At 44.2% G+C, this 20,592-nt stretch overlaps 1 protein-coding gene across 6 annotated transcripts; it reads left to right on the top strand.

The window, feature by feature from the left end:
* The first annotated feature begins 320 nt into the window (after nucleotides 1-320).
* Jpt2 (Jupiter microtubule associated homolog 2) lies at nucleotides 321-20,160 on the top strand. Of its 6 annotated transcripts, none has more exons than XM_052758669.1 (6): nucleotides 359-439; nucleotides 2,970-3,095; nucleotides 4,871-5,019; nucleotides 11,420-11,562; nucleotides 16,607-16,655; nucleotides 17,741-20,160. In XM_052758669.1, the coding sequence occupies exons 2-6, from the start codon at nucleotides 3,076-3,078 to the stop codon at nucleotides 17,926-17,928; spliced, it is 549 nt and encodes a 182-aa protein (XP_052614629.1). In that variant the 5' UTR covers nucleotides 359-439; nucleotides 2,970-3,075; the 3' UTR covers nucleotides 17,929-20,160. The 6 variants fall into 6 exon arrangements, with proteins under 6 accessions (XP_052614625.1, XP_052614629.1, XP_052614626.1 ...); XM_052758666.1 differs by having other exon boundaries at nucleotides 368-439; nucleotides 2,773-3,095; XM_052758670.1 differs by lacking the exon at nucleotides 359-439 and adding an exon at nucleotides 465-1,063.
* The last annotated feature ends 432 nt before the right edge of the window (nucleotides 20,161-20,592 follow it).

Raw genomic sequence — 20,592 nt, 5'->3', positions numbered from 1 at the left:
TGAAGGCACTGCAACCCCAAAGAAACCAGCCACCACCCACCCCGAAACTTGCTGGGGGGCGGGGGGGGGCGAGTGGATAGGTCCGCATGGAAATACAGATTCGCACCCAGAGACGCTCCGGTATCGGAGTGTGGGGCAACCTGTGAGCCAATGCCTACGTCTGAAGCCGTGAGAGGCGGCTGCTGCGACCAATCGGCTGTAAGCGCGATTCAGCCTTCTCCAAGCCTTCCTCTCATGGGGGCGGGGGGAGAGGGTGGGGCACGACTCCACGATAGGCTGCAGCAGTGTGATTGGCGCGGGAGGCGTCCAACGGGCTTGGCCGGGTCAGGGTACCTGCGCGGGACCAAGCGGGAACCGCCGCGCGGCGGCTGGGGAGGCGCGGGGCGGCGGCCGACATGTTCCAGGGCGCGGACGGACAGACTGGCGGGTCGGGCTCCAGGTGCGCGGGTCGGTGCAGGGGCCCGGGTGGGCGCGTAACTGCAGCCACGTGGCGGGAGGGAGACCCTACAGATGCGGTGGGTGTGGCTCGTGGCTCCCCTGAGGGTGCTGAGCGCGCTCTCCCGGGTTGGCTGAAGCCGGGCCTCGCAGGAAGGCTGGGAGGCGAGCGAGTGGAGTGGAGACCGGGCGGCGGGACCAAGACACGTGGCTCTCCTGAAGCGCTTGCCTATGCTAGACGCTAGCCGGGCGCTGCCGAGCTCCGTTTGCCGGCTCCTGAGTCCTTCCCGCGTCCAGCTTCCTTTGGTTGGTTACGACGACCCTTGAATGTGGCTGAGTGGCGGCAGCAGTCTCTGACCCAACCCACGACCAGGTGTCCATCGGGTGCACTTACTGGTCTTCCCTGGCCGGGGACCTTCCCAACACAGTTTCATCTGAACTTTCCTTCTGTCTGATCTGCTTTGAGTGATAAAATGAAACTGGTGTCCTAATGACTTTCCGAGCTCCGGAAGTTAGTAATGAAGTCGGCGTCCATGGAGAGGATTTTAGGAAAAGGAGGAATTCCTCATTTGATATTGGAGTGAAGGAGCAAGGGAAGCTGCCTTAATTGGACGATGAAACATAATTTGTAAGCCTCGGTCTGGGTCATGTTCGATTAGAAACCGTGCTTTGGGTGGCATTTTACCCAGGTTGGGGGAGGGGGCGCCTAGTCAGACTGCTTCGAAGACGTACCTTGATTTTTGTCTGCAGCTACTGTAAGGTCTCTGTTGTAGGTTTTCTTTTCTTCTAACCCTGTCTTTTGTCTCCTTGCTGAAGGTTTTTCTTGTGCTAGGGACTTTTAAATTGTAAAAGCATTATGGTATTCACCCATAAATGGATAACCGTGAAGAACGTGCCCCACATCAGTTTCTCAATGGCTTTATCCCAGACCTGACCAGTTCCTAAAAGTTTTTCCGAAGTTCACCGTTGCAGGGAGGTTCGGGGGCATTGACACTGTCGAGGTGTTTTTTTTTGTGCTATAGTCCACTTGAACTGTGTGGTTTTTAATCATAGCCTACTGTATCTCTTACATTCTCTTGTGTAATTTGAATATTTCTACTGAAACATTTAAGGAGTACTACAAAAGGGAAAAGTAATTGGAATGTACCCCCACGTTGTGAATTTGGCCCTAAAATCTGAGCTGCCTAATCTCTCCCTAGCCCCTTCTACTTCGTTGGTGTTACTGTGATCATGGCTGCTAGTAGCTTCCAGAAGGCCACACTGTGCCATTGTTCTGAGCCCTTTTTATTGAAAGGGCTATTGAACTCTCGGTCCCATTTGTGAGACCCTGCTGGGGCAGCCTTAAGACTTGCCTTGCTTTTGTAGGCTCTGCCACTGTGCTCGCCCCATTGTCTCTGGGATGGAGATGGACACTGCTCCATCATCTTTGCCAAAACTTTGTATGGCACCACTTTGTTTGTTTTCAAATGAAAATGCCAACAAGTAGACAAAAGCAATACTAAATCCTTCATTTCTGTACCCATATAAGCATTTTCAATGACTGCCCTACGTCTCCTGTATCTCACCCCCCCCCACCCCCCACTCAGTTTGGGCTCCTCCCGAGATGGCTTTGAGGGTCCAGGAACACAGTGCTTCTGTTGCATCTCGTACACGGAACACAAACTATTGACACAGAGATCTGGCTATACTGTTAAATCTGGAGGTCCAGGCAAAGCACTTGATCGCTCCGTGTTTTGTGTCTGGAATTGGGGGCAGCATAGCCACAGAGAGACTGGGAAGGTGAGAGTATAGAGTGAGGGCCTGCTGAAGTCTAACACCCAACAAGACACTAGTGACTTGGAAAACAACTGTCTTCAAGTAAACGGAAATGATTAAAGTTAGGAATATTCATGCCTGCAATCCCAGCATTGGGACATGGAGGCAAAGGACTCATGATGCGTTCAAGGTTGGCGTTAGCTTTATAGTGAATTTGAGGCCAGCACTGTTAAGGTCCGGACTCAAACCTTTTCCAACCCCAATAAGAAAATGAATGAAGCAGGAATTTTAGCTCATGCTCACATGCAACTTTATACTGAATTTAGTTCAGTTCTAATGATTTCAGGTCTCTTTTCAAAGAGCTGACCATAGACCCAAGGGTATTGAACATGACAATCCAAGAAAAGCCTGGGGGTGGTCAGAACTGGGTGGTTTGTGTCAATGGGCACTGATGTCAGGTCGACTTAACTTGCCCATCACCATCACGTATGATCTAAAATCTTATGTCTTTTTCTAATAGGCTTTTGATGAAACTTTTTTTTTTTTCTTTCTTTTCAAATGACTTTTCTATCCCTTCCTAAGGCCCTTCAAGAAATGCTAGCTGTAGATGGCGCAGGTTTGGCACGTCCTCTTTCCCCTTCCTTCCTCCCTCCCAAGAAGACAGTGACCTGGCATTGGTTCAAAGGCCAGTCAGTACATGCCTGGCATCTGTGGTGTTGAGTGTCCAGCCTTGATTTTCTGTTGAAGCATGACTGGCACATTTTGTCGGCCCTTCGTAGGGCACCTGAGATCCTCACTTTGTACTACTCTGCCGTCGGACAGGCAATCTGAGAATTCCATTCACATCAAATTGCAAATGGGCTGACAGCCTTTTTACCTCTTTGGATGAAACAAACACATCTTAGGTACTTTTGTTGTTCTTGTTAACTAACCCTTGAGTAATTGCTGTTTGCTTTTTAGTCAGTCCTAACCTCCACTGTTGGCTTTTATGTGGCAATCATTCTTTGATTTTAAGTATTTTTCTAAGTGTCTGAGGTCATACAGTCTCAATGTTTAGGCCTTGTCAAAGAGGGTGGAACAAGGTGTGGTACACACTTTTGCCTTTAATCTCAGTAGTGGGAGGCAGGGGCAAAAGGATCTCTGTGAGTTTGAGGCCAGTCTTTTCTATATGGAGTTCCAGAACAGCCACAGCTGCATAGATAACCTGTCTAGAAAAAAAGAAAAAAAAAAAAAGAGAGAGAGAGAATGTGGGCCATTCACTGGTTTAAAATTCATTTTTAAGTGGCCCCTCTTCAAAATGCATGTATCGTTTTTATTTTTGAGGTGGTCTTAGGTAGCCTTGGCTGGCTACCTAAAAAAAAAAAAAAAAGTTATATAGTGGAGGGTAACTTTTTTTTTTTTTTTTGGTTTTGGTTTTGAGACAGGGTCTTTTCTCTGGAACTCACTATGTCACAGAGATCCACCCGCCTCTGCCTCCTGAATGCTGGGATTAAAGGCGTGCCCCTACCATGCCAGGCTAAGGATAACTTGAATACTGATCTTTCTACTAAGTGCTGGGATCACACGTATTAGCTACCATGCCTGACTAAAAGGCATTTTAAAAGTCTAACCAGGTATCTGAAATACATATGCGAATTCTTTCACCATATTGCAGTTGTATACCTGTGCTCTGGACGTCAGGGCAGAGCTTTGAGGTAATTCTATAGGTTTTCAGCTGCTACAGTAAAAACTGTCTACTTTTTTTAAGTTCCCAGTAGTACCTGATGAAGTTTAAGATAGGTGTTGCTGTGATTAAGACATGGAAACCACATTCTTTCTGAGTGTTTAGTTAAAAGCTATGCTTGTAGAATATCAGTAGAGTTTAGAGGGGATGCTAGTTCCATATGCCATGGTCTGAAACAGACAATGCTACTAGTATGGTGGTTTTTCTTTCTAGTCTAGGCATTTTCATTGGTTATACCAGACATCCCAATATATTGAGTCTTTAAGTCAGGAGTTATCTGTAGAGACTATGAACCTAAGATAAAGAGGAACGTGGAACTTGTTAGAAGACATATAAGAAGGGGTCTGGATTAAAACCCAGCAAAGGTCTCTGGGAAACATAAGGAGAAGAACTCCTTTATTGTATATGCACACATCAGGCCTGACTGCAGATTAGCACACAAAGTTCCGGCAGGGGAGTCCCTGGCTACCGTGGCTACTAAGCAGAAAGGTTGGTAAAGATAGGGACATACTTACATGTAAACTACGTAGCAAAGTTAAAGAGCATGGAAAAGAGATCAAAATAGTACCTCTTTTATCATGTCTTTTATCCTGATCAGAATCTAAAATGATATTGACAAAGTATTAAAACTAATTTCTGATCCTCCTTACTATGTAATAGACTCTTAAAGAAATGTAAAGTTCCATATGTGGTTCACCTTACCCCTACCCCTGTGTATGTGTCTTTTCTGTGTAACCCAACTTGGCCTTGAACTCTAAATCCTGCCTCAGTCTCCCAAGTGCTGGGATTTACAGTAGTGTACCATCAGGCTTAGTGATGAGCCTGTTTTGGCTCACGTCACTATTGTGTGGTGTTGGGCTAGATAGACCACAGGAAAGAGACCATCAACACCAATCCTAATGAATCCTGGGAGTCTGTTAGTCTGCTGTCATTGACTTGTGTTCACTCTCTTTATAGATCTGTGAAGCCCCCGGGAGGAGAATCGAGCAATCTTTTTGGAAGTCCAGAAGAAGGTATTCCTTCCAGCAAGCCTAATAGGATGGCATCTAATATTTTTGGACCAACTGAAGAACCTAAAAACATACCCAAGAGGACAAATCCTCCAGGTATGATCTTTGTACTTCTTAGATGCCTTGACCTTTGTTCTCTTCTGTTCTTTCTGAAGTGTTGTCTTAGGACTATCATTGCATGACCAAAGCAAGTTGGGAAGGAGAGGGTTTATTTGGCTTACACTTCCATATCACTGTTCATCATTGAAAGAAGTTAGGACAGGAGCACAAACAGGGTAGGAACCTGAGGCAGGGGTTGATGTAAAGGCTGTAGAGGAATGCTACTCATTGGCTTGCTCATCATGGCTTGCTCAACCTGCTTTCTCAGAACCCAGGACCACCAGCCCAAGGCTAGCTCCACCCACATGGACTGGGCCTTCCCACATTAATCACTAATTAAGAAAATGCCCTATGGGTTTGCCTACAGCTCACTCTTAAGAGGCATTTTCTTAACTGAAGTTCCCTCCCTTCGGAAGACTACAGCTTATGTCAAGATGACATAAAATAGTTCTGGCTTTGTTTTGTTTTGTTTTGTTTTAATTTTTAAGACAGGGTCTCACTATGTAGACTAGGCTAGCCTTAAACTCACAGAGATCTGCCTGCCTCTGCCTCTCCAGTAGTGTAATTAAAGACATGTAAGAGGTCATGTACAACAGCAAGAAGCACCACCTCCTTTGGGCCCTATAGCCCAAGGTTATGGGCAAAGCAAATACCACTACATTTCTCCTTTTTGTCTAAATAAGAAGGTTCCAAACTTAATTCAAACTATGTATAATAAGAGTGGTTATCAAGTATTGTCCAGGAAAAGCAAAGGGTAATAACATAAACAAAAATGGAACTATAACCAACAAGAACAACATCAAACAAGAAGGACATGCTAAATGTCCAGAAATGTCCAGATCACAGGTAAATGACAAATTACTGAGAATACTCCAATAGCTGTCCTATCCTGAAGATTTTAACTCTAGTACTTAATATGTTCTAGCTAAGATGCGAGAAGATTGTAACTGTAACTATCTAGTCTTCAACTCCATCAAAGACCTGAGAAGGAACATAATAATACCTGAGAAAACAGGAAATGCAAGCAAGCAATTTTCAAAATTCTTGCAGGAATAGACAGAGACAGCTGGCAGCCTGGATGGTCACCTAAAGTTTCTTAGCATTGTTGGGGCATCCAATTTGGCTACAGGCCTAGAATATCTGACAGACCATTCTCAGAAGCAGAAATTTTGAAAGACCATATTGCCCTGTCTTGACAAGGTTCAGAAGTTGCTTTTCCTTATGTCCTGCTCCTCCGGAAAGGACAGCATTCATACTGTCTACAGTTGAGACAAAGGCAGTTCTTTGCCCAGCAGGCCATTTTGTGCCAAGAGGAAGACAAACTTCAAAATGGAAATGTCTTAGAAGCCCAACATTCTCTCGGGATCAGATCAGTGCTGCCAGGAGCAATTGTGTATCACGTCAACAGAATTCTAAGTTATCAAAGCATTTAAATGCCATGTTCTCTAGGTCTATGAAGTGTTTGAAGATTACCTATTCATCTGACCTATGTTTCTGTAAATCTGGACAACCTAACTAACATAACTATAGAGATGACAAGCATGAGTGACTATACCTCAGTAAGTCTTCTCTAAAATAACTTGAGGACTAAGGCTTCACGTTAACAAGGTAAACAGCCTGTAAGCAGATGTACCATATAATGACAATGGCCTCAAAATTGTGACAATACACAAAATAGCTTAAACAGAGGTAGAAATGTATATATAGTATTAATATGCAATATGACAATAATCCTAAATATATATCAGTATACAAAATATCCTAAACAGAAGTAGAACATACATACAGTATGACAAATATAACATTACATTTGTATCAGTATACAAAATATTTCAAACAGGAATAGGACTGTGTACAACAACAAAGTTTTGTATTTGTATCATTATACAAATTATCTTAAATAAGAATGTAAGAATAGTTTACATTTGTATCAAATACAAGAATCACTATCAGTTTACTAGTAGATACATTAATCTACCTTATTACTATACCTATCCATTCCCCTTTTTTTTTCTAAAGGAGAATACTAAGTCTAAATTTTATTTTTCTACCCCCAACCCTATAACCATCCATCCATAACCCTGAGAAAAATGAAGCCTTTGGGAGAGGGGCATCATTTTCTTAGAATTACTTCCTGATGTTTAGGGGGCGACGGTATCTGTGGGGTCCTGTAAGAAAGCTTAGATAGTGAGGTCTCAATAGGACTAGTTGTAGAGTGTAGCCAGTCTCAGAGTAATGGGTAAGGTTGCCTGAGATTCTGGTTAGAAGTGTAGTATGATGGACCAGCTCATCTTGGAACTGTCCTGAAGAGTTTGCAGTCCAAGGCTGATCGTTGAGTAATGTTCTTAGGCATCTTTCTGGACTGAGTAGAGTCATTGCGGGGCCCCGTCTTCCTTTTGGAAACTTCAGAGATTGCTATTGGAAAGACTTATTTTTCACTGTGGAAAACTTGAACATTATTAACATCAAAATGGAAAGTTTAGATTGAGAGTGATTTGAGGAAGGTTTTCCAGAAGTCAAGGATAAGCATGGGAAGAAAGAATCTAGACAACAATGGTCCCTAGATTGGTTTTCTTCTGTCTCACACCAGCTGGCTCTTCCAGTATGAGACAGAATCTCCTACTTTTTCTTTTTGCAATATGCTTGGGTTTAAAGAAGGAGAGAGCCACATTCCAACTCCAAAGCCAGCTTGATTTATAATTGAATCGGGTCCGCAACTTTTTCTAGAGTTATTGGTGTTAGGCAGTGAGATATTACCCTGTAGAGTATATTTTAAGACATCATGTACAACGTCAAGAAGCACCGACTCCTTCAGGCCCTATAGCCCAAGGTCATGGGCAGAGCAAATACCGATATAGACATGCACTGCCATGCTCAGCTTGTTCTGGGTTTGTTTGTTTGCTTGCTTTTTGTTGTTATTTGAAGACAGAGTCTGTCTGTGTTGCCCAGATTGTGAACTCAAAACCTTCCTGCTTGTCTCCTGGGTGCTGGGATTGCAGGTGTGGACCATGTGCCTCACTTTTCTTTTTATTTATTATGTATACAGTATTCCACTTGCATGTATGCCTGCATGCCAAGATGGGACCAGATCTCATTATAGATGGTTGTGAGCCACCATGTGGTTGCTGGGAATTGAACTCACTGCCTCTGGAAGAACAGCCAGTGCTCTTAACCTCCAAGCCTTCTCTCCAGCCCCTCACTTTTCTTTTTATGTGGATCCTTTCAGACACCTTTTATAGTGCCTTATCCCTTGTCAGCAGTTTCTTTAAAGGGAGAGAAAGGCTGTCACTTTCTCTCTTGGAGGTGACTAGACTATTTTTCATGTTCCATCTACTTAGCATATAACTTTCCAAAGTTGCATTTGTGGTGGGTTTCTGGGTCTCAGAGCCCCTAATATTCTGAAATTTCATGCAAATTATGCATTCAGATGTTTTCCTTAGGAAGAATATTTTTGTTGTTTGGTTTTTGTTTTTTGAGACAGGGTTTCTCTGTATAGCCTTAACTGTCCTGGAACTCATTCTGTAGACCAGACTGGCCTTGAACTCAGAGATCCACCTGCCTCTGCCTCCCAAGTATGGGACTAAAGGTGTCTGCCACCACTGCCCAGCCTGTTTGGTTTTCAAAGTTTCACCTTGAACTTTTAGTCCTTCTGCCTTAGCCTTGTGAGTTCTGTTACTAAGTGTATTTCTTCAAGTTTAAACCAAGCCAGATTTGCATATTAAATAAAGTGTGCCTCTGTGGACAGCCAGGAATGACACTGGAAGGCAGTGCCTCTCCCCTCAAGGTCCAGGCACTTTTGCTAGTATGATCACTAAATATACCTGTTCTTCATCCGTATCAGCTGGTTTGATTTCACTAGTCACCTTGGGTATCATTATTTCTATTTCACAGTTCAAAAGGTAGAGAGATAAGGTGTACTTATTCAAGATCACACAGTTAATGAATAACTGTAGCATGAATCCTAATTGGTCTTATTAATAAAAGCCCGGAGTCAGATATCAGGGTGAAGCTGAAAGATCAGAGAAGGAGAGCAGCCAGTCACTAGTTCTTACCTCTTTGAAATCCTCAGCCAAAAGGGGGTATGCCCCCGCTGCCTGGCCTCTATGGCTAACTAATGGCTAGCTTTGCCCTCTGATCTTCAGGCAAGCTTTATTTGTTAGAGTGTACACAAAATATCACCACACTAAGCGGGGACTGCCTCTGACAACTTGGCTATGGAGCCCTTTACTCCACATTGTATCACCTTCTCCAGGCAAGAGTGCTCAGTGTGAGGACTGATCCCAGGAGGTCTGTGACTGAGGTCAGAGAGTTTTAGTCACTCTAAGTTTGCAAAGGTGCAGCTCTTGTATATCCCTATGTGTTATTTCTCTCTTAAAAAGATAGACCCTCATTCAGTCCCCACTTTTGTACACAATCCCATCCTCCCGGTAGCTACGCTCCTGACCCCTACAAGCCGGTGTCTTCCAGAAAGGTACTCTGCTCCTGATGGACTGTGAAGGGCCTTTTGCTAGGTGTGTTAGCTAGCAAAAAAAAAAAAAAAAAAAATTCTTCAGAAAAGATTTGGGCGTCCCTGCTCTTCCTTTAGATTGCTCTTGAGAATTATGTGATGGCAATGTGGTGATGATAGCTAAGAAATAACTGTTTAGTAACTCTTCAGGGGGACACACAAAAGGTCAAAACTCATTAAAAAACATGTTAGCTTTCTTCTACTTCTGTTAGCTCTCAGTTAACTGCTTGGTATGGAGGGGACTGAGAGTAGAATAGTCACTTTGTTTATTCATATACAAGCAAATGAAATTAACCCCTCTTTTTTACATTAAAATTATGTCCCATAAAGATTATTTTGTATCTTTATTTACATAAAAATATGTCCATGTAGCCAGGCGGTAGTGCACACCTTTAATCCCAGCACTCCGTAGGCAGAGGCCAGCCGATCTCTGAAGGCCAGCCTGGCCTACAGAGCAGTTCCAGGACAGCCAGGGCTACACAGAAAAACCCTGTCATGAAACCTTATCCCCACCCCCACCCCAAAAAATGATCATGGAATGCTTCTTTAGTTATATGGTGCTTGACTTTTCCTGGGGAGATGTAAACAGACTTCTCTTCATCCTGATAACCTATCAACAACAGACCAAATAAACAGTCCATCCAAGTCCAGCTTGTAAACCACTAAGTTTACTGGGGTTGTTCATAGGAGTATCATTGAAAAGTTACTTAGAAGGAGCATGGGTGACTCTGAAACACCTGCATCACTGAAAAGTCCATTATTAGCATGGATGATGGCCTCCTAAAAGTTGCATGGATTTAATCCCCCTTGAGTTAATGTTCTGGATATTCTAACATTTTCTGAGTCCATGTGTATCTGGGTCATGATTACATACAGCTGGATACAGGAGGGAGGGAGTGGTTGGAATTTCAGGTGAGGTTCTAATGACCCATCCATGGCTCCTGTGAGGGCAGTAGTCAACAGGTCTCTAGTTGAGGGTCTCATGCAGGTAATCACAGCTACTCTGATTATTGTAATGGCTATGTTATGCCTGGAAGACAGTGCTCCATATCATATGAAAAGCATAGTTGGCATGTATTGATTATTTGTACTATAGACATTGTCTTGAGCATTTATTCTAAGAGCTACAGCAACTTACAGAATCCTCATAGAGCCCAAGAGATTGGTCCATTTGTTGTCCTTATTGTACAGTTGAGGAATTGGAGGCACAGAAAGGCCAGGTAGCTTTGAGCAACATGGGTAGTTGGTGGGTTATTTCTTCTGTTGTAGGTTATAACTTCAGTTGGTGTACTAGAGCCATGATTTGTCTGCTTCCGTGTGGCATAATGCTGTGGGGAAGGTGGGTACTTGGTATCTACAGAGTGAAGACATCAGTTGTTATTTTGTACCTTTCTGCCTAACATAGGCATCCTTGTATAGTGTCCAGGCCTCGGGCAGGCAGCAAGGAGCATGTCTCTTAACTTGTTGACATCTAGTCATCACCATAAGTTCTAGCCAGAAGGAGGTCAGTGACTAACCTTATTGTCCAGATTATAGGTTCACCATGAATAGCAGTGAACTAAGCATTTAGTTATTTATTTGCTTTTAATCTGCTTAAGAACTCTTCCTGATTAACAAAGGAAACTTTCCACTGGAAAACTTACATTGTCCAGCATTAAGGAAGCTCTGGGGAAAGGTGGTGTTTTAGTCTGTCTTGCTTTTAGAGTCCAGACCAGGTTAAGGATTAGCTGGGATATAAGCCTTCAGGGACTTGAAGTTATTATCCTACCCTATTGCCCTAGAACTTAGGAAGACATTAAGTCTTCAGTGAAAGGTTGTCTCTCAAGGTAACAGCAGTGGACTGTATCAATGGGTGCTCTGACGTTCATTGTTTTGTGCTTGTTTCTGCAGGGGGCAAAGGAAGTGGTATCTTTGATGAATCGTCTCCTGTGCAGACTCGACAACGTCTAAACCCCCCTGGTGGGAAGACTAGTGACATATTTGGGTCCCCAGTCACTGCCACTGCACCCCTGGCACACCCAAACAAGCCCAAGGTATGGACAACATTCATACAGCAGACAGAACAGAAAAATAAAAGTTGGGCCAACTTAACTTTTTCTAGAAGTTCCAAGACAGCTGTGACATCATTAGGAAGAGTCAGACAGTGTTGGTTTTCCGAGCATGGTCATTCATCCTTAGGTTTGGAGTCACCCAGAAAACATGTTTCAGCCTCATAACTAAATCCCTCAGGGAAGCAGCCATGTTCCCCTCGCTACACAACAGCTACCAAGCACCTGTCTGTGCTGCCCTACTTTGTGTACATGAGGTCTGGTGACTGAGCACACAGCATGGGGATTTGACAGACCTCACTGAGTTTTGAAAGGAAGGATGATGGGTCAGTTTTCTATAGTACTGGAGTTTAAACCTGGGGCTTTGTACGCTCTGGACAAATACTCTACCTGTGAGCTGCCTCCCCAGCCCAAGATTATGGCTCTTGATGGGCTTTTCTCCACATAAGGTTGAGCTTGTATTAGTTATCTTTGAGGATTTATGGTGCTTAGCAAATGGGGATCACAGGCTTCTGATCCAACATGATCTCTGCCTGCACTCCAACTCAGGAACTGCTGGGAAAAGAATACCAGAGCAATGTGACTTTGGACTTGACCTTTGAACATACTGATTAGATCTCTGAACTCACTGGGCAGAGGCAGAGGCTTGGCCAAAGCCAGCCTTAGCTTCCCTGTGACCCAGAGCTTATTGGTAATGAAGCCCAGTACTATGTTATTGTTATAATTATTAGTAGTATCTTTGTTTTACTTGCTATTTTTTATTTAAAACTTTCTTAGATTTTAAAATTTTTGTGTGTATGAGTATTTTGCCTGTATGCATGTTTGTACATCATTTGTGTACCTGTTGTCTGACAAGGGCAGAGGGCATCAGATCCCCTGGTTCTGAAAGTTATGGATCATTGTAGGTGATGGAAATTGAATACATCCTCTGCAGGATTCGACTAATGCTCTTAATTGCTGAACCATCTCTGCATTCCCTCACCCCCCTTTAATGGGAGACAAGGTCCCACTCTGTAACCTAGACTGGCCTCAGTCTCACTAGGTAGCCCAGGACAGCTTTAAATTTGAAGCAGTCCTCCTGCCTCAACACTCCAAGTACTGAGATTATAGATGTGTTCACCACACCAGGTTGTTTTTTGTTTTTTTAAAGATTATTTATTATGTATACAGTGCTCTGTCTGCATGTATCCCTGCAGGCCGGAAGAGGGCACCAGACCCCATTACAGATGGTTGTGAGCCACCATGTGGTTGCTGGGAATTGAACTCAGGACCTCTGGAAGAACATCCAATGCTCTTAACTGCTGAGCCATCTCTCCAACCCCCCACACCAGTTTTTTATGTTTTTGTTTTGTTTTTTTTAGAGGCAGAGTTTCTCTCTGTATCCTTTACTGTCTTGGAACTCACTCTATGGACTAGGTTGGCCTCAAACTCACAGAGATCAGCCTGCCTCTGCTGAGATTAAAGGCGTGCGCCACCACTGCCCAGCCCACAACAGTTTTTATTCAGTGCTAGGGACTGAACCCAGGGCTTTGTGTATGCCAAGCAAATATAATATCAGCTGAGATATGTATACCTTCAGTTTTTCTCCATCTTTTTAGTAGCAAAAAGATAGGGTCTAGCCAGATGTGGTGATACAGGTCGAGTCTAGCACTTGAGAGGTAGAGGCAGGACGCAGAAGTTCAGGGGCTTTTTTTTTTTTTTTTTTTTTTTTGCTACACAGTGTCTTGACACCAGCCTGGGTGAGACCTTGTCTCAAGTTAAAAAACAAAGAAAGAGTAGGTGGGCAGGGCCATGGGGTGGGAAGTGGGAGAAAGAATCTACAGACATGGTATTTCACACCTGTAATCTCTGAATTAGGATGGCTAAAGCAGAAGATCCAGACTTCAAAACCAATCTGACTATACAGTGACACCCTGCGGTGTTTGTTTGTTGTTGTTTTAAGAATAACAAGGTATAACTAATTTTTTCTTTTTCTTTTCTTTTTTTTTTTTTTTTTTTTTTTTCCGAGACAGGGTTTCTCTGTGTAGCTTTGCACCTTTCCTGGAACTCACTTGGTAGCCCAGGCTGGCCTCAAACTCACAGAGATCCGCCTGCCTCTGCCTCCCGAGTTCTGGGATTAAAGGCGTGTGCCACCACTGCCCAGCAAGGTATGCAAGGTATAACTTTTTAAAACAGGAAATTCTTAACCATTTCTGGAGTTGTATATGGGAAGTCATTTTGCTTGGCTCCTATCCTAAAAAAGGGCTCATTGCAGTATTAGAGTAGAAACATAAAGACTGAAACAGGGGCTGGAGAGATGGCTCAGAGGTTGAGAGCACTGGCTGTTCTTCCAGATGTCCTGAGTTCAATTCCCAGCAACCACATGGTGGCTCACAACCATCTGTAATGAGATCTGGTGCCCTCTTCTGGCATGCAGGCAAACATGCAGACAGAACACTGTATACATAATAAATAAAATAAATCTTTAAAAAAAAAAAAAAAAGACTGAAACAGGAGAAAAGAACATGAAATGGGAGTGCAGAAGTCGTGGCTAGCCTGCTCAGATCACCTGCATTCCTGGGCTGGCTTTTCTGCCGTGACGTCTCTTTCTGGCATGAAGTGTTGGGAGCCACGCACGATCCCCGGTGGATACTAGTTGTGTTGGTTCTAGAGAGAAAAATCTTTGTGTCTATGGGAACTCTGCTGCACTTGGACTAGATCAGAAAACTGCTCTACAGGGCAGCACTGCTCCACTGAGAAAGTACCTGAATTAGCTGTGAGTGTGAATTCTGTGTAGCAGTGCAGCTGTTATTTGCTGATGGGAATTATACCGAAGGCTTTGTGCGTGCCGAGTATGTGCTCTACCAACTGAGCTATGTCCTCATTCCTTTTCTGTTGTTGTTTTTAACTCTTTGGGGGAGCCCCCACCCAGCTCCCAAATAAATCACACAGCAGCTTATTCTTAATTATGAATGCCCAGCCTTGGTTTGGCTTAGTTTCTTGCCACCTTTTCTTAAATTATCGCATCTACCTTTTGCCTCTGGGCTTTTCCCATTCTCTTCTGTAAATCTTATTCTTACTCCGTAGCTTGCTGTGTAGCTGGATGGCTGGCCCCTGGAGTCCTCCTCCTTTTCTGGCTCCTCTACTTCTCCATCTCTTTTTTCTTCCTCTCTCCCTTCCCAGATTTCTCCTATTATTTCTCTCTGCCTGCCAGTCCCACCTATTTTTCTCCTGCCTTGCTATTGACTGCTTAGTTCTTTATTAGACCAGTCAGGTATTTTAGACAGGCACAGTAACACAGGTTCACAGAGTTAAACAAATACAACATAAACCAAAGTAACACACCTTAAAATACTATTCTACACTACTTTTCCACAGAACAAAAGGAATCAGAGTAGCGCTTCTCTACATTTATTAAACATAAGGGTCCTTTGTCTCAGGAGCATTGGATACCCCAATCTCATTAGAGATAGGGCCAGTTTCAGGCTGAAGTCAGAATATACAAGAAGCCTGAAATGTCATATGATACCAGGAAGCCAAGAAAATATTACAGATACTAAGAACCAAGGGAAAGAAGAGCCATGGACCACAGAGGAACCATTGGGTCATAAACAAGGACAGTAATTGCAATGGATTAAAATTCACCAACTATTTTGAATATGTTGTTCAAAAAAATCTAGTTTTAGACCTCTAGAGTGTACCTGAAAACCAACTCATTAAATTTGTTGCAAAAAAAGAATAAATGTGCTGGGCGGTGGTGGCACGTGCCTTTAGTCCCAGCACTCGGGAGGCAGAGCCCAGGTGGATCTCTGTGAGTTCGAAGCCAGCCTGGTCTACAGTGCAAGATCCAGGGCAGGCACCAAAACTACACGGAGAAACCCTGTCTGGGGAGGGGGCGGGGAGTGAGGCGTGGGCCATTTCTGTCCCACAATTAATTAATTTTTAAGAATGATTTTTTACAATTTGGAACCTGGTATGGCTACTTTTTAAAAAGCCTCATCTTGGGGTATTTATGAAGAAATAAATTAACTTGGATTATTTCAGTATAATCCAGAAGATTTGTAGAGGGCATTGTTGAGACAAGGATATCAGTGAGTTAGCATCACTGTTGCAGTTCAGTGGCTCAGTCACAAGTCTGGGAGATCAAACCCAGAGAGGCTCTTGCATGCTAGAAAGCACCTAACCCCTGAGCAGCACTCTGGCCTGTCTGTAACTTTCTTTATTGTGAAATTGTATTATTTTTAGTTACGTGTAGGTGTGTCAGCATATGGATGTGTGCACATGAGTGCAGGTACCCTCGGAGGCATCATATTCCCCTGGAGCAGGAATTAGAGACAACTGTAACTAGGAACCGATCTCAGGTCCTGTGGAAGAAAAGCAAGAGTTCTTAACCACTGAGCCATCTCTGGCCCACTACAAACATTTTTTTTTTCTTTTTTGGTTTTTCGAGACAGGGTTTCTCTGTGTAGCTTTGCGCCTTTCCTGGAACTCGCTTTGGAGACCAGGCTGGCCTCGAACTCACAGAGATCCGCCTGGCTCTGCCTCCCAAGTGCTGGGATTAAAGGCGTGCGCCACCACCGCCCGGCCACAAACATTTTAAAGGTTAGAAATAAAGCAGACCTAACCCAGTGGTGGGACACTTTAATCTCAGCACTCTGGAGGCAGAAGCAAGTGAATCTCTGAGTTCTAGACCAGCCTGGTCTACACAGAGGACAGCCAGAGCTACACAGAGAAGCTTTCTCAAACAACAAGCGAATGGATGAAGCAGACCTGATAGTGCAGGTCTATACCCCAGCTGTCCAGGAAGCTGAGATTCAGTCCCTTCCTGCTTGCAGAGTGAGTTCAAGCCTAGACTTTGGAAAATTTAAAGAGATTCTAGCTCAAAAAGTAAAAGGAACTTGAGGATGTGGCCTGGCGGTAGAGTGCCTCTCTAGCAGGCATGAGGAGTTCAAGCCTTAGGTGGATAGCAGGACAAGACTTTAAAAAAAGTCATTCATCCTCGAATTTTCTACCTGAATGAGCACTAACCTGACGGCTTATTTTGTTGTAGGATCACGTTTTGCTATGTGAAGGTGAAGACTCTAAATCTGACCTGAAAGGTAAGTGTATTTCCTGCCCCTTCTATGTGACTTGATGTTAGAAGAGTTGCTAGTGCATTTGGCAAACCAAAGGTAGCATTCCTCTGTGCCTTCCAAGAAGCTGACCGAAGCGAGCATTAGAGAGATGGCTCGCTGGCCTCTTCCAGAGGACCCCAGTTCAATTCCCAGCACCTACAAGGCAGCTCACAACTGTCTGTAACAACAGTTCCAGGGGATCCAGCACCTTCCACAGACATACATGTAGGCAAAACACCAACGGACATTAGATAGATGGATGGATGCGTGGATGGATGATAGGTGGGTAAAGTGGATAAGGGGGGTTAGTATTAAAGAAGGTTGGGGTTGCAGCTGGAGAGATGGCTCAGAGACTAAGAGTATACCAGCTGTTCTTCCTGAAGTCCTGACTTAATTCCCAGCAACCACATACATGGTGACTCATAGCCATCTATAATGAAATCTGGTGCCCTCTTCTGGCCTGCAGGCATATACACAGGCAGAGCACGGTATACATAATAAATAAATAAATCTTTTAAAGAAAGAAGGAAGGAAGGAAGGAAGGAAGGAAGGAAGGAAGGAAGGAAGGAAGGAAGAAAGAAAGAGAAAGAGAGAAAGAAAGATGGTTGGGGTCATGATGAGCATAGTTACTTCTGGTAATACATCTAGGTTTTCTTTTCTTCTAAAACAGTGGTTCTCAACCTTCCTAATGCTGCAACCCTTTAATACAATTCCTCATGTTATGGTGACCTCCAACCATAAAATTATTTTCATTGCTACTTCATAACTAATTTTGCTACTGTTATGGATCTTAATGTAAATATCTATGTTTTCCGATGGTCTTAAGTGACCCCTATGAAAGGGTCAGTCAACTCCCAAAGGAGTCGTGACCCACAGGTTGAGAACCACCGTTCTGAAGCTCATTTGTGCCAGTATGAAGGGTGGGTATGAATGCTTCATGAGCTTGAGACCAAGTGGGAGCTAGTAGAATTCTGAGCTTATCCAATGTACTGTGACACTTTCAGTTAGTGTAGCTTGCTCCATAGTGAAGTCACTGCCTCTCATAGACAAATACTGACTTTGTCCCACAGCTGCAACAAACTCCACACCCAGAGGAGAGCAGAGCGAGAAGGGAAGCTCAAAAGAAGCAGACCATGCCAAGAAAGCAGAGCCTACACCTACGGTTGACAGTCATGAACCCAGACTGGGACCGCGACCTCGTTCCCACAACAAGGTCCTGAACCCACCGGGAGGCAAATCCAGCATCTCCTTCTATTGAGAGGCTCCTGCTCTACCTGTAATCAGACCAAACACTCAGAGATAGGATATTGAATGTTAGTGCTTCCTTTAACCCAAATGAGTCGGGGTGGGAGAGGGGTTGTCGTGCGTGTGGGGTTGCCTGCTCATAGGCCTTGTTGCCGTTGGAAGAGCTGCAGAGAGGACCGTGCCTTCCAGACTGCCAAGATACACGTCTGTGGGGTAAAATGGGGTACTCTTAGGCCTCCTCTCTGGCTGTTCTGTGTGGAACAGTGAGGTTCTGGGGAGGGCAGAAGAGATGACCCATTCGCAGAAGGATCACTAGGGTCTGTCTTCTCCTTGTATCAGCAGTCTGCTGGCTGTTGGGTATCTAAGAATGGTTGGGTTGGGGGAAACCCAGACTACCTATCCCTCACTGTGGAATGGAGGAGGAACACAAACAGAAGGACAGAGTGAAGTCTACATAGCCTTGCCTTTCAGGGAATGCCTATCACCAAAATGTGTCCACCTCTGAGATGACCTCTGAACCCTAGTGTCTCCTTGTCTTTTTCCCCTCAGTCCACCCCTGTAGTGTTGGAACATGACTGCTCTTTTTGGTAGCAGTCAACAGAAAATCAAACAGTGATTCTCAGTCTTGTCCTGAGTGGAAGGTTTTACACCCTGATCCTCCGAATTGTCCCTTTCCTGCACCTAAAACCATGGCCAGGTCTAGGTAGCAGCCTGTCTTCCTCTGTGTTGGCTTGGTTCCTGCCATGCCAGATTTGCATGTGGGTTTTTCCTTTTGTTTCTCTCATCAGCCTTAAGTCTGAGCCTTAGTTCCTCACCCGTGAGGGGCTCTTGCTACCCATGTTTCTTCCTATACATGAGGTCTCTGGCCTCTGCGGGGCTTAAAAAACCACTCAGATATGTCCAGGTATTGGGTGAATTCTTGTTTTTCCAGTCTTGCTTTGTCCTGTCGTCGGGAGGAAGACCTGCTAAAGGACACTGGATTGGGTGGTTTCTTTACCGATCTGCAGCGGTGTTCTTAGGATCAACTTTTGAATACCCATGAGCTGTGCTTCTGACACCTCGAAAATGATATTGTAGTACGCCGAAGCACAGGAGCTGCCTACGCCACCTTTAGAGAGTGCCAGACTTCTCAACCTTGTTCATGAACGGTGCTCCTTAAGCCTGGTGTTAAGGATTTTGGCAATAAGTCACAGCTTCATCGGACAGCAGAGATACTGGGCACCATAGTCATGCTGCCGTCAGTTAGGTTACTCCATGTCAGGCACATGTCCGTCCCTCCTGTCAGCCTTAAGGGCTGAGCCTTCGTTCCTTGGTTCCCCTTCTGGTGGGCATCTGTGAGAAGGGCTTCTAAGTGGTGCTACCTTTGTTTCTAGTGCCTCCAGAGCTTCACAGCAGATGCCAGAAATGTCCTCATTACTGTTTGGAAAAGCAGCAGTTCTGCAGTCACACTCACAGTGACCTAGATGCTTAAGTGCCTGCAGGAGCCACCTGCCAAGTTCTGCTTCCTACACCCGGTTCCGTGAGGGGTCTGACCATGGCTTTGTCAACCAAAGAGTTTTTCCCCTTCAGCTGTCCTGTATCCTGATGCCAAGAAACATGTATTATGTGTGTAATTCTGTAACAACTCAAATGGGTTGTGGTTCAGTCATGAGGATGTCATTTGGGATTCAGAGCATTTTTTCCATTTAAGAAAATGTCATAAATGTTTGCTTTATTTAGCCCAGACACTAACGTCTTTAACTTATAAGGAAATAATACAATGATAGAAATAAACCTCCTTTTGTAACTGCTTTCTTAAGTAGAAAATGATTTGTGAGTTCCAAAATCAGTAGTGAGGAAGGAATCTGACATCACTGTGCTGGCTCTGCTGTGAGCCCAGTGAGAGAAAAGCTCCTAGCGCTGCTTGCTGACCTGGATGACTAGGAGGAGATGGGGACCCAAGACAGTGACCCACAGCAGCTGCCTTATTCAACTCCCCTGTCTTTCTGTCTTTCCCTGAAGCTGGACTCAGAGCATGGGCAGTCTGCCTCCTAGGAGGAGGCACTGCCTAGCTAAATCCTAGCTTAATCACCTGCATTAAGCCTTAAAACTTTTAAGTGCATTTGGTGCCAACATTTTCCTAGCGCTATGTCAGAGCAAGAAACCTGTCCTTACATCATAATGCAATTTTGATAGGAGCATTTGTTATTTTTATGAGGCAGAACTGGGTATAATGGTTGAATTAAACTTAGTAACCACATACTTACAGCCTGTGTGTATTTGTGTGTTCGTGCTCCTCCATAGTGCTGGTGGAGTGGGGTCACAATACCTGAACTGTGGTCCTTTTCATAGCTTTCTGTTCATAAAGATTACTTCTCGCCAGACAGTGGTGGCACATGCCTTTAATCCCAGCACTTGGGTGGCAGAGGCAGGTGGATCTCTGTGAGTTCGAGACCAGCTTGGGCTACCAAGTGAGTTCCAGGACAGCCAGGGCTGTTACACAGAGAAACTCTGTCTCAAAAAAAGATTACTCAAACAAAAAAGATTACTTCTCCCTTCCTTGAAATGTTTAAGATAATCATCTCTAAGATTTGAGCAGAATTAATGGGCAATATGCTATAATCTACTATCTAGTTTTATGTAGTTGAAGTGTAGTCTTTAGGACAAGTGATATGAGAAAACTTAACCTGCTCCAGCT

Source organism: Peromyscus californicus, unplaced genomic scaffold, assembly GCF_007827085.1.
Source record: "Peromyscus californicus insignis strain IS unplaced genomic scaffold, ASM782708v3 Scaffold_3__1_contigs__length_106647218, whole genome shotgun sequence".
In the NCBI taxonomy this organism is placed as follows: Eukaryota; Metazoa; Chordata; class Mammalia; order Rodentia; family Cricetidae; genus Peromyscus; species Peromyscus californicus.
Note: the sequence above shows the minus strand (reverse complement) of the source record. Positions and strands in the feature narration are given on the sequence as shown.

What these genes read in the sequence shown, in the direction of transcription:
- Jpt2 (XM_052758665.1), top strand. Translation starts at nt 396, where the DNA reads ATGTTCCAGGGCGCGGACGGACAGACTGGCGGGTCGGGCTCCAG. An exon ending in ACTGGCGGGTCGGGCTCCAG is followed by an intron (nt 440 to 4,870) that starts GTGCGCGGGTCG and finishes CTCTCTTTATAG; the next exon opens with ATCTGTGAAGCCCCCGGGAG. An exon ending in CAAGAGGACAAATCCTCCAG is followed by an intron (nt 5,020 to 11,419) that starts GTATGATCTTTG and finishes TTGTTTCTGCAG; the next exon opens with GGGGCAAAGGAAGTGGTATC.